Here is a 13,271-nt window from a genome sequence, read left to right as displayed (position 1 = left end):
CGGAGCTCTGTAAAGTCAGAGCTAGGACTGAATCCCTAAAATCCTTTCCAGAGCTAAGCCCTACAAGATTATGTTCTGTCCAAGGTGGCAAACAGAGTCAGGCTGAGTTCAAATTCAGCTTTAGACACATTAGCTCTGTGAACCTTGGCCATTATTGTCCTCATCTGTAAAACGAGTTAATAGCACTGTCCTCACCAAATTGTTATGAGGATCAAATGACAGATTATATGTAAAGTGCTTTGCAAAACTTTGCCCTTATCATCATCATCATCATCATCATCATCATCATCCCTGGTATATCTTTTGTAGGAACTCATTTCTGTAGTACTTTCCTCACAGTAACTCTTATGAAGTGAGATGTTAAACTTATCATCCCTATTTTATAATGGTAGAAAATGAAGTCGAGAAAAGTTAAGGGTTAAGTAATTTGCTCATGGTTACACAAATAACGGAGGTAGAATTTAAACCCAGGTATCTTCATTTCTAAATTTCTGGGAGGTAATAATGCAGAGTGTTTGTCTATCCTTCAGTAAAATAGGAATTTTTCTCTCAAAGCAGTAAGGATAATTGACAAGGTATGCAAAGTATCTTAGTTTCTTAGGAGGAAGGTGCTACATGCTTTGAAGGTAGAGACAAAACCCAGTATCAAGAAGGTCCTGGGTGTGGCAGTACTTCAGGCCTACGATAATGGGCCCCTAGTGGAGAATGTTAATAGTACTCTCTAATGTTGCATGGGCAGGTAGGTGGAACCTTTCTCAAAGGAGTTTTCTTCCTGAAACACTACAGACTTAACTTGCTTGGAGAAGAAATGATAAAGAAGTTAGGTGCAGATACTGCTTAAACACACTTAAGGAGGGAGGGTAGGAGCAGAAAACCTGGATATATCTTTATCACAGTGGCTTACTTTTCCTTTACAGGAGTCTGTCAAAGACAATTATGTTTTGATAGTTTGTTCCTTTTTATTTCAAATGAGACAAATCTTTTAGATAGGTAGTTTATCCCTTCGAACCAAGCAACTTAAACAACAAACTCCCTTATGTATTCTGGGTAAATGAGTCTTAAATTCTCCAAGAACATGTCATTTGTTATTTCATTAAAGTATTCCTTATTCCACAGACATTTTATTGTAGAAATTCTTAGCCAGATATTTCTTTTGGAGTTTGCTTAAGGCTATTTTGTTTGTGCAAAATATACAGTTCTTTGATTTGCTTGCATTGACCACTTAAAACGATTTTTCCTCAGGCTTCTAATTTGACTTAAGATGAACTATAAGATCCCTTCCAATTCTGAGATTCATATGGGAGATTTTATGAAACTTTCTGTGATAAGTATTTAAAAAGCTAAGTTCTCTGCATCATATCTAGAAGCCAACTAGCATTCTCTAGGTTTGTTGGGGAACCGTTTTCTTTATCCACCTTTCCCGATAGATTTCATCACATCTGACTTGGTGGATCTGAGTTAGCAAGAAAGAGTGTAGTTGGGCTAGGTTTTGAGACTCATTACCACCAATCCAGAAATGTGTTCTTTTGGTTTAGAAGTCAGAACAGGGTTCTTTCCTTTTCTCAGTAGTGGTTCCTGGGTTCTTGGATCTGAGAGGAAAAGAGCTCCTATAGATTCTGAAGAGGTCTCAAATTCTACATTCCAATTGGTATTTGCTTCCTGGTCTTGTCTAGATTAAAGGATCTAAGTTACAGGAACCTAACTTTAAGGTAAGAAATGATCTGTACATAAAATTACTTAAGTGGTAGCATAACTATAATCCCACTGGTTACCTAGAACAAGGTGCATGTAACTTTGTCAATGAATGCTGTTCAGGAATAGATAGACATTTTATCTGCTACAAATCCCAAATGAATGAAATAAGTACTCTATCTGGCACACTTTTTTAGCCTTAGCTTGTAAACAATACTTTAGTACTTTTCAGGCTGGCTTTAAGAATAATTGAGTTTATGTGCCTAAAATGGAAAATTCACAACTTTAGTGTTATGCTCTTGTAAAAGTAAAGTATTATATTCAGTGAATGTATAATTAAGGTCTAATTGTACATATCCCAGAATATGGTAGTAGCCATTTATTTTGGAAAAGATTAAACATGCATAAGTTTATGCAAAATGGTACCTTACTTGAAATTAGAGAAATTTAATATGGGTTTCATTTTCTCCCTGCCATAAAGCAACGTGATTTATGTTGAACACTTAAGAGCAACACACTCCTATTGGTATGCAGGAGTTTCAGGCATCCTGTTAATGTTGTTCCAAAAATCCCACCCTTCATTCTGATCCTTAATGCTTCAGTTATAGGCACTGGCTTTTAAACTCTTTGTCAAGTTTTATACTCACCAAAGTCTCATTTTGTCCAAGAACAACTATTGGTTTGTTCTTCTGTAATTCAACAAACTCTTTTCTCTCTGCCTCCTCCCCACGTATCCCCAAAATCCACCTAGTTATTTGCTATACACTGAAACATGCTTGAGTGGTATTCTCCCTCTCTCTTGTGAGAGAAAAATTACAATTAAAACATGTCTGGGATTGCCTCTATTTCATGTTACCCCATTCAGTTGTGCAGGTCAGTTGTGAACTATAATTCCCAAATACGTCTCACTTCACTCATTGTCAGTTCACTACTGGTGAAGAGGAAATAAATGGCTTATTTTAGAGGATGAAAGCATAACAAGTAGTCTCACCAGGGGACATCCATCCCTTTCACAGGCCTTAGTCTAGCTTCCTTCCAGAAAGATGAGCAATTTCTTTCCGTTTCCCCAGGGGTATTACATCTAAAGTATTAGATATGCATGAATTTGGGGGCTTAATGAATTTTGCTTTGTGTTACTTAGTAATTATGAATTTAATGGCTGTATAGGAGCATAACTTGGATGAAAAAAATTGAATTATGTGACAACAGTGGTTACCAAATACAACTGATTAGGATGATAGAAATAACTGCTAGTATAAACATGTTCTTAGATGTTGGGTTCTTTTGCTGGATTAATGTAAACTGCTTTGTTTGCAGGGTTTATTGTCATCCCAAAACCAGGCCAATTCTCCAAGTGGAACTGTAGTATAGTCATCCCACTACTGCGAACAAAACCCACCCCAGGACAAGGAGTAATGACAAGGGCACCAAGAGCTGCTCTCTTCAGCCACAGAGCATCGACATTTCTAAAATGGCCGAATGTAAACCTGGAATTCTGGGAATCATAATGTGGTACAGAAGAGTAATATCATAGGTCCTTTTCCAGTGTTGTTTCCTTGGCTGCTTACCCAAAGAATTTTCTGTTTCAAAGTAATTCTTTTGGTATTTGCAGTTAAAATGAGAAACTAGGTCTTCTTGCTTTTTACTTTAAAGTTCAATGTAATTAAAATATATATTATATATATGCATATATATACGTATATATATACACATACATAGTGTAAGATAAAATGTTTCTTGGACAAAAATACCCTCAAGTTCAGTTGTTATGAAATAGTACTTAACCATTGTTTGTTTTTGCACTGATTTTTTGATACTTGAGGTGGTAAGACAACCTAGGAATGCACTCAAGAGTCATTTTTCTGACTTCAATATATAATTCAGGAAGATGGATGCTGCAATCATAGATTTGTTTTAAAATTGCACTTAAGATAGTTTAATGCTAGTAGAGTACTTTAAATATGGGTGAATGGACTTCCCAGCAATGCTGAGTTGTGGACATAAGAAATCCTTTGTATCTATTAAACCTTTATTTTAATAATAATGTTTCTAATTACAATCAACTCTGTATTATATGTATAAATGTAATTCAGTGATTGGGGAAAATGGCTTTCACCTAGTAATTTTGTTCATCATTTAAGAGTATTTCTAACTCATAAAAACATTAATATCAAACTATTTTAAATATGCAGCTTGTTTATTTTCTGTTAAATTGGCTCAATTTTGATGTAATCATTCTTTTGTTGAATTAAATGTTTGGTTAGTAATTATTTTATTCCTTGAACACCTTATCCTCTCCAGGCCTTTAAATTTCAATTTTACTGCGGCTATTTATGAAAACTACTAATTCTATACTGAGTCTGTTCTCCAAAGCTCAGTCTCTACGTTCCTTCTGTTCTTTTCGACAAGGATGACTTTTTTAAAAGGCCTTTTGTGTGTTACCACATGGAATCTTCAAAGTTTGTGTTTTTTAAGTTTACCATGCAGTTCCTTTGTCTGACAACATTCATCCTTTTGTGCAAAGATCTAGAATCATATTTAACTACATGTCTTCTCTGAGGTCAAAAATTAAATTACAACTGTAAGATCAGTTTGAATTTGGAAACCTTACAGAAATCTAAGAATGATTAATTAAGGATTAAGCATAAAGGTGCTTTTCATACTAATCGATCAAATGTAAGATGAACCAAGATGTCTAATTACTTCTCAGGTCTAATTTTTTTCTTTTAAACTAATTAAGTTGCATACAAGTGACCCTTTATCTCAGGTTCTCCCCAAACATACTTGTATAATATCTTCCAGAAAAATTGTCACTCCAGCAATTGCCAAGTAGAAAAATATTTCTCATTAAAAAAAGTCATATACAATTTACCTTTTTGGGTGTTTATTTGGTGAAAACCTAAACGACAAAGCAACAAAGCCATATAAAAAAAACAAGGATTTCACTAATTCAAAGTACAGGATGTGATCTGCACTGTATATGGAACAGGGCATAGGTCCATGTGATTGTTTCATTGGGTCAGTGTCAACTAGGTCTTAAGGATTTGGATTGATGGATTTTACCTTTTAACAACTAAGTACCCTAATGCTCTGGTGGATCAGAAGACCAAAGATTTAACTAAATCTCTCTCCTGAAAGAGAAATGTATAGACCAGATAGTAACTGAGGAAGTTCGCCCTACTGCTCTCCTTACCTGTGTAGATAATTTGGACTTCTATTCCAGGATGGGTAAACTGTTCACTCTTAGTCCTAGGATGTCTGCAAAAAACAGACTGAAGATTCAAGTCTGAAAATCAAGAGATGGGTCCAGATTCTAGAAGTTCAAAACTTTGGCATCATCTTTAATCAAACTTCGGAATGAAGGCTACATGAGTATTTAATGTATGTGGCATTTTTATAGTCAGAGCACTGCAGGATTTGTTTTACAGGTTGCATTTGAGTATTAAAATATTTACTACACATTATAGTTAGGAGTTATTATGAAAGACATAAGAGGAATGTAATAATGTCTTTCATGATTAATTCCTAGCTTGTACCATATGACAAATCCTTGATGTCCTTTTGACACAAGCACCACCAACATTTTAAGAAGCATAAAATTATCAACAATTTAAACAGAATCTTAAGTGTGGGGGGGAAAATCTAGCTCTTCCTTAGACACCTGAGTTTTCACACTAAGTATAGTCCTGTCTTAGGTGGATTCAGAATACTGTGTCATATTCTAACTGTGTAATTCCCATCCATGTGTAGGAAAGTACAGATGGAAAATCAAAATAACATTCAAGACAGTAATCATGCATATTAAATACTAAAGAAACTTTGGCCTAACTGACCTTGTGGTTTTGTGAACTTTTAATTACTTAAATTATACTCTGCACTTGAGAACCATGTAGTTAAGTATAATTGTTTGTGTTCTATAGCAATGGTGCCAAACTCACAAATGGGGACTACTAATTCATACCTAAGAATTCCTACAGCCTGCACAGTGACTTAATTTTAAAGTGTAATATTATCTGTTTTATTGTATTTTTATGTGTTTTGTTAACTATTTCCCAATCACATTTTAATCTGTTCAAGCTACACTCGGAAGTGTTGTGGCCGGCTGGCCCTGTCTGACACACCTCTGGTACACAGCATCATGACTACTGTTGATTTGGAATATTACTTGCCAATGACCATATTCAAACAAACTGTTAATATGTCAGTTTCCTTTGGAAACAATTATCCCTGGTTCAAGTCTCTATTTTCTAGTTGTCTTTCATTAAACTGATCCCTAGTCAGAGCTACAATACACAGTTTAAAAGTAACTTTCTGGAGATTATGTAAAGGATTAGGTTGTAAAAATTTTGTATATCTCAATACTTCATTGAGCATCATGAGGCTGAGCCTGTTGCATTGTTGGATAGTTCCTGACTGCTAGACAGTATTGACAGTATTTATATTCTTATAACTTTCACTCATATCCTCTGACTCTACTGCATTCCAACTCACAGTCCTAATTCTGTCCCCTGGTGCAAAACAAGTTGAGTCTAATCCTAACCTCATTTAAATACAACCATTTAAATTTCTTGTATATTATCACCCTGGTACTTAAATCTTAAAAGGGAAAGGGATTAAACATTTGTATACATGACCATTATCTCATTTGATTCTCACAAGTATCAAGGGAGGTAGTTGCCCATTTTACATTTGAGGAAAGTGAGGTAGACAGCAGTTAAGTGACATAACCAGTTTCATAGCTAGTAAATGTCTGAGGTTGTATTGAAGTTACGGCTTCCTGTCTCCAGGCCCAGCACTCTACTACACCATTGTATACACAACAGCAAGACACATGCCTGCAATATTAAATCTGACAAATTTTAGTTGGCTTAGGCATAGAGGTAAAAAATAATTACTCTTGGTCATTAAAGGCATAAACATTCTTATAAATATTGCTCACATCTAGATGTAATGCTATGGAAATTAGAATTGGGGAGGGATATAGGAAGAAAAGGGCCGAGGAAAACAGACAAATTTTTTAAGGTTTGGCAAAAGCTCAGTGTAATCATTCTAAAATTTAAGACTGTTCTTCTAATCCTAGATCAGTCTTTCAGGGATTCAAGTTTGAGTTGATTTAGAATAAAAGACATGCCTTCAGATTCTTGATTGCTTTGGGAATATTTACAATTATTAATAATTCACTATTTTGCTGTTCCCAAGGGACAGACTTCAGTTTTTCTTATTTATAGCCTCTCCCCTTTGGAACTTGGCAAAGACCCATTGCTCTCATTGCAGAACCCTGGAATTGGTCCCATTTCTGAAGATGTTAGATGAATAACTAGTGATGACAGGGAAATGCAGAACTGAGTACAAAGGCAGTGTAGTAGGAATAGCACTGGGTTCTGTTCCTAGACAGGCTATTCATTCACCTACTGCAATCTCTGAGAAGTTATTTCCCTTCTTTTCACCTCTCTTTTTCCACCTCTGAATTGAAGGGGTAGTGAAACAATGATTTCAAAGATTCCTTCCAGACTAACATACATGTCATGAACTTGGAGATCTCTTTATTCCATAACTGAATATGAGGCAGCATCACATACTAGAATGAGCACTAGGATTTGGATCTGAGAACCCAGCTCAGCCACTACTTTGACTAATTTATCTCATATCGCTAGATCTCATTTTCTTCCTGTCTGAGGGATTAGTACTAGATTTTGCTTCCATTTGTAAATCCTGCAATCCTGAATCCATGGAAAGATTCCATTAGCTACTCTAAAGGTACCAATAAAGTTCACTGAGTAAGAGAGCAGAAACATTTGTTTAGGTCTGGGGTGTCTGACAGAATTTTGCTATCCAGTGATGCTGTTTTGTCACTACAGATTGGAGAATGGGCATCTCACTAGCAAGAGTTCAGGTCAGCTGTCAAACTAAAATAAGGAAGGAAACATTCACTTACCAAGTGCATGCCAGAGGAAAACTGAGTTAAGTGCTGGTGTTTTCATTGCTTCATGCCAGCACCTTCTCATCTAGCACAGCTTTAAGTAAGGTATAATGAACCAGTTAAAGATAACCTTTGGTGAGACAACTACTGTTTACCTTCTACAGCATTAAAAGTTTGCCTCCTGCAGGGAGTAGTTCTTGCACCTCCCTCTGCCATTTTTTCCCCAAAACTGGTGAGTAGTTTGTCTTTTGAAGGTGAAGGGTAGACCAGTTTCAGTCATGCCTGTTTCTTGGACACCAGCATCTGCAAATTGACAACATTTTGATTTGATTTCTGACAGTGCTACAGAACTTTATGCAGATTTTTTACACCATTGCTTGTATCAGGGGTTCTTAACCTTTCTGTGTGTCATGGAACCCATTCTGCAGTCTGGAGAAGTCAATGGTCATCTTCTTAGAAAAATGAAAAGGTGTAATGGGGGACAGGATAGGATGGAGGGAAATACAGTTAGTCCTATACAACACAACTAGTATGGAAGTCATTTGCAAAACTACACAGATTTGGCCTATATTGAATTGCTTGCCTTCCAAAGGGAAGGGGTGGAGAGGGAGGGAGGTAAAGAAGTTGGAACTCAAAGTGTTAGGATCAACTGTAATGTTCTTACCACTAGGAAATAAGAAATACAGGTAAAGGGGTAAAGAAAGCTATCTGGCCCTACAGGACAAAAGAGAAGATGGAGACAAGGGCAGAGAGGGATGATAGAAGAGAGCTGATTGGTCACAGGGGCAATTAGAAAGCTTGGGGGGGGAGGGGAGAAAAGGGGAGAAAATTTGTAACCCAAAATTTTGTGAAAATGAATGTTAAAAGTTAAATAAAAAAAAAAAGAAAGAAAGAAAAATGAAAAGGTATTTTTCCCAACCAAGTTTGTGGACCCCAGATTAAGAACCCCTTGTTTGTATCATTTTATAAAGGATGAGAATTTTCTTAAACAAGTGTTTATTAGGCATTGTGCTAGGCTCTGGCTTAGTATACCTCGTACTTGAATACTTCAAATGGTATTCTGGACAGTGACCAACCTTGGGACAAAATAAACTAAGTCCTAAAGAATTCAGCTATCTTTAGATTCAAAGTAATGTGGAATTGGAGAGGGCCTGAGTTAAAATTCTAACTCAGTAAGTATAATCATGGTCACTTAAGTCACTCTTTCTGGGCCCAAATTTCTTTTAATCTATAAAATTAGAGGGCTGGACTAGATGGCCTCTGAAGTCCCTTACAACCTGATATTTAAGACCCTGTGGGGTCTTAGCACCTCCCTACTGCTACTAGTCAAGATCCATAATTAATTCTTCAAACCTACATATATACACATGATAATCCAAAACTTACATATTTTATTTAAAGTGACTAGCTCTGACCAGGCAATGAAGGACAGTATAATGGAGTAAGAGTAGAGTAAAGTCAAGTATCTGAGTCCCTTCTCTGACAGATTAGCTATGTGACTCTTACCTCTATTTACTAATCTGTAAAATAAAAATGCTAATAGGTACATTGCTGATTACAGGGTATGAAGAAAATACTTTACAAACCTTTAGAGATCAATCAGGCATTTAGGTGGTGCAGTGGATAGAACACTGGACCTGAAGTTGAGAAGACCTGAGTTTAAAATCTGGTCTCAGACACTTTCTGGGCAAGTCACTAAACCTCTGATTGCCTCAGTTTCCTCAACTGTAAAATAAGGATTATAAACGCACTTACCTCCCAGGGTGACTGTGAGGATCAAATGAGATGTTATTTGTAAAGAGTTTTTGTAAACCTTAAAGCAGTAGCTAGCCACTAATACCTGTCATCCAACAGTATTTATAGAAAGACATAGGGATTTTCCCTTTTATTGTACATGGGCTGGAGTATTAAGAGGCCCTGAGAAAAAGAGGTTCTCCCTCTCCCCTTTCCCCTCGTCTCATCGTCCAACAAAAAACAAACAAAAAACAAGGCAGCTGATTATAACTATAAGATGAAAAGGCTATTTCTTGCTTTTGGGTCCATGCTCTAGAAAAGGGGCCCCTGGGTGCACAAATATGTACAAGCTTCAAAGTACCCTAAGTTGTTTAATGGAAGGACCTAAGGTAGTGAGAAGTTGTTTCACTATAATTCACAAAGCAACCAGTTGTACTTCACTTCGTCAAGAGCTACTGTTGCCTAATCACTGGTTGCCAAGACACTGATAGAATACTTTAAAATTTGCAAAGCACTTTATTTAATCCCATTGAATTTAACAACTACACTTGTAGGTACTACAATTATACCCATTTTATACATGAGGAAACAATAACTTAAGAGAAATTAGGTGACTTGTCCAAGGTCACAAAGTTATTAACTGTTAAGGGGGCTAGATTCAAATCCTGAGTCTCAAAGCCCAGCATACCAAACACCATGCACATTCTTAAGCATCTTTGAGTTTTCAGAGTAGGATATATGGTCACTAGCTACATTTTTTAGAAATTCTGTTCTCAGGCTCCCCCACTGTTACTGCTCAATTTCAATTAAATGTTATGGAAAATGAGTTTTGAATCCAAGTTAAAAGGGGTAACAAAAAAACTCTCAATCACATGATTTCAATAGCTCCTCTTCATATATGACAAATATAATTTATACTGCTCTTGAATGTAGTGTCTGTAATAATTTTTAATTCCTGCTGATGGTATATTTGGTTTCTTTGTATGTAATCTGGTTCCCTTTCAACATTCACTAAAAGTTTTCCTATTAGTTTGAAGTTTTAGGAAAACCTAAAGCAGCATAATTGATAATTCTGGGAATCTTTGTCCTCAGAGCAAAGCTAACACAAGCCCTAGTCCTGCAGCACACGAGAGATACACAGTGAATTTATCCTGTTTCATTATCCCTCTGCCTTCAGCTAACCAGATAACACAACTTTTTGTATTATGCCAAAATAAGTGCTAATCTAAAACCAGGGTTAAAACTGACTTCTGTTTCATCTACTGTCTCAACTGATTTAAGTCCAGTAATTATCAAACTTCCTTCTCAGTGTTTAATCTACTGAGAAGCTCCATGTAAGCATTATTATTCGAATATAGACTAGCTTTCAAGGTACTATTGAAAAGTATTCATTCAATTTAGATTAATATAGACGGCTGGAGAACCTAGGAGTGAAGAAACATAACATAAAACTAAAGGTTTTAAATTTTAGAAAATCATTGAGGTAAAAAAAAAATCACATATACATTACAATAGCATCCCAAGTAGGTATTTTTATTTAGAAAAAATATTAGGAGAGAACTGGATCAGCTATCACATTTCTTATCCAGGGATTTGGCCAAAACAATCACTGGTGAGGTGGGAAAAGCACTGTGGGTCTAAGCTCCAGTTCTGTCAAGTCACTGCACTAATCAAAGCCTCAGTTTTCTTATAGAGATAAACCATGTATCATTTACCTCACTGCATAGTTATGAGGAAAGTACTTTGTAAACTCTAATTTGTTTTAAAAATAAGACGTTCTATTTATCATAACAAGATCCCAATATTCTTTATAATGGAGCTTTTGATATGAGAAGGGAGAATATTTCACACCAGGCTTTATGCAGTACCTGAAAAACCTCAGTCAAGTCCTGGCTTCCACTGAGGCAACTGGGAAACAAAGAAGAAATGCAAGCTGTATAGTGCTGCCCCCCACCCCCAATGTCATTTCACAACTGTGTGACTGATACGTTACCACCAAGAAGCAGTATCATTCAGCTACTCACCTGAAATACCAACCCAAAGATTCTTTGCACTGGGTCCCAGCATTACCCCCCTGAGTATGAACCCACTTGGTCCTCATCATGACAGCATGATTTCATGGCACCCAGAATGATGGCAGGCTTGGTCTGCCTGAATTATGGTTTGTTTGTTGTTAAAGAAAGATGAACTACAAAAGAAACAAAGCATTTTACCCTCAACTTGAGAAATTTCATTTTGGGATCAATGTGAAAAAAACCTGCTCTATGCTGCACACAAAGCTGGAGGACTGTGGCCTCTTCAGAGAGGACCCAAATTCAGTTCTAATGATTACATGATTGAACTTACCCAATGTTGCAGAATCGAGCTCTTAGCAGGAAAAAGGCATATTTCCATAAGAAAGTTTTTTATTTATTCCTTTAATATGTCAAATAAAACAAAATTAAGCACAGTTGAAGTCCTGGTGACTGTCACATTTCATTAACTTGTATGCTACCAGAAGCTTTAAAATAAGGCTGAAGGGATTCACAAGGACACATATTTATCTTTAGAATTAAAAAATGTCATAGCTTATTTAATATCGATCAGTTGTTTCTAATAACATAATCCATAAAACATTCACACAAGAGCTTTGTGATTATTCAAATATCACTGTTGGTAATGTTCTGATAGCTTAACATTCTCAAACAAACTCAAGTTATAATATGCACAGAGCTCACAGTTCAAGATGACCAAGATATAAATAACACATAATATAAAAATCTTGTTTACCTGTTTTGACTTTTGTATAAAAATACAAAATTCCCTCCTCCCTCCAAAAAAAAAATATCTTAACCCCACTAAAATGAAATAAAAACCCTAGAATTTGATGCTTTTCACAAATCCATTCAAATGGAAAATACAGTACATGCATTTAGAAGGTGCAAATACAAAGTGCATTTCTGATCTGCTAAACATATGACGTCTTTTCAGGAAAGCTACAAGTGCTGACTAGACATAGCCCTTAACCATCTGGTGCCTATATCGTGAAGGTCCTAGAGAACTTCAGGGAGCCTCCAGGTAAGGCACTGTCATTTGTCTGCTCCCCAAAGATCCTCTGTTACATTACAGAAGCATAGTTGATTCTGTTTCTCTGCTTCCATTCACGCCTGGTTTTATAATCCAAGTATCTGGAAATAACACAAGCTGTTCAGTATCCTCCACTTTTTCTTTCTATCGTGGGCAAACGGTATTGTTTCATGTTAGACTTAATATCCTTCTGTGTATCTCTCTGTTAAAGAAATTATAGACAGGTTCAAGTAAAGACTCACAGGCTCTGAGAATAGTTTGATAAAGAACAAGTCAGAATTGGTACCTTCTTGTTTGTTCCAATATATTTCAGAGGCTTTAAGATGGGTACTTTTCCACTTGTTCCAGAGCCACTAAGAACAGCACGCAGGGTAGGGCTGGAGTAGGTTGAGAGTTTGGTTACTCCAGTGATCTTCAGTTTGGGTAGTTCCACTGGACAAGTAGATCCCTGCCTTTCTGAGTGCTCTTCAACTTGCTTTAGATACTGTTTGTTTAAAACACACACACACACACACACACACACACACTCAATGAAGGTCATTTTAGTATGATTTAGGCAAAAGAGTCTTGGACAGAAGGACAAGACATCTGGATTTTAGTCCAGACTGTTGTACTAGTTGCGTCACCTTGGGCAAGTCCCTTCTCCTCTCTGAGCTGCAGTTTCCTCATTTGTACAGTGAAAAAACTGAACCAGATGAGATGATCAATTTATTGCTCAGATTCTTCCTTTTAAGTTGTAACATTTTATGGTTACATGAAATAATTGGTTCCTTTTTCTTTTCTAGAAGCTGTATTGCAGAGCCCTTTATTCTATTTTATGTCATACCTAAACAATTTCATAGACAGGATATGACTATAA

The 13,271-nt window shown here is 36.3% G+C and overlaps 2 protein-coding genes across 17 annotated transcripts in view; one reads left to right on the top strand and one right to left on the bottom strand.

Moving 5' to 3' along the window:
- Nucleotides 1-4,563, top strand: part of WDR20 (WD repeat domain 20) — a 94,209-nt gene extending 89,646 nt beyond the window's left edge. For 8 of the 12 annotated variants that reach the window (XM_072630188.1, XM_072630190.1, XM_072630179.1 and 5 more), the window contains one exon: nucleotides 3,010-4,563. In XM_072630188.1, the coding sequence (XP_072486289.1) occupies nucleotides 3,010-3,063 (54 nt within the window). In that variant the 3' untranslated portion in view covers nucleotides 3,064-4,563. Of the gene's footprint in view, nucleotides 1-1,566; nucleotides 1,710-3,009 lie in introns of all 12 variants that reach the window. The other 4 variants (XM_072630186.1, XM_072630184.1, XM_072630181.1 and 1 more) reach the window with 2 other exon arrangements.
- Nucleotides 1-13,271, bottom strand: part of MOK (MOK protein kinase) — a 117,895-nt gene that overhangs the window by 16,400 nt on the left and 88,224 nt on the right. The window contains exons 10-14 of one of the 5 annotated variants that reach the window (XM_072630196.1): nucleotides 12,699-12,896; nucleotides 11,371-12,614; nucleotides 9,199-9,249; nucleotides 7,768-7,915; nucleotides 4,886-4,950 (exon numbers count right to left, since the gene is read on the bottom strand). In XM_072630196.1, coding sequence (XP_072486297.1) covers nucleotides 12,534-12,614; nucleotides 12,699-12,896 — 279 coding nt within the window. In that variant the 3' untranslated portion in view covers nucleotides 4,886-4,950; nucleotides 7,768-7,915; nucleotides 9,199-9,249; nucleotides 11,371-12,533. Of the gene's footprint in view, nucleotides 1-4,885; nucleotides 4,951-7,767; nucleotides 9,250-11,370; nucleotides 12,615-12,698; nucleotides 12,897-13,271 lie in introns of all 5 variants that reach the window. The other 4 variants (XM_072630197.1, XM_072630195.1, XM_072630198.1 and 1 more) reach the window with 4 other exon arrangements.

This window comes from Notamacropus eugenii, chromosome 1, assembly GCF_028372415.1.
Source record: "Notamacropus eugenii isolate mMacEug1 chromosome 1, mMacEug1.pri_v2, whole genome shotgun sequence".
Classification (NCBI taxonomy): Eukaryota; Metazoa; Chordata; class Mammalia; order Diprotodontia; family Macropodidae; genus Notamacropus; species Notamacropus eugenii.
This window is presented reverse-complemented; position numbering and strand designations above follow the sequence as displayed.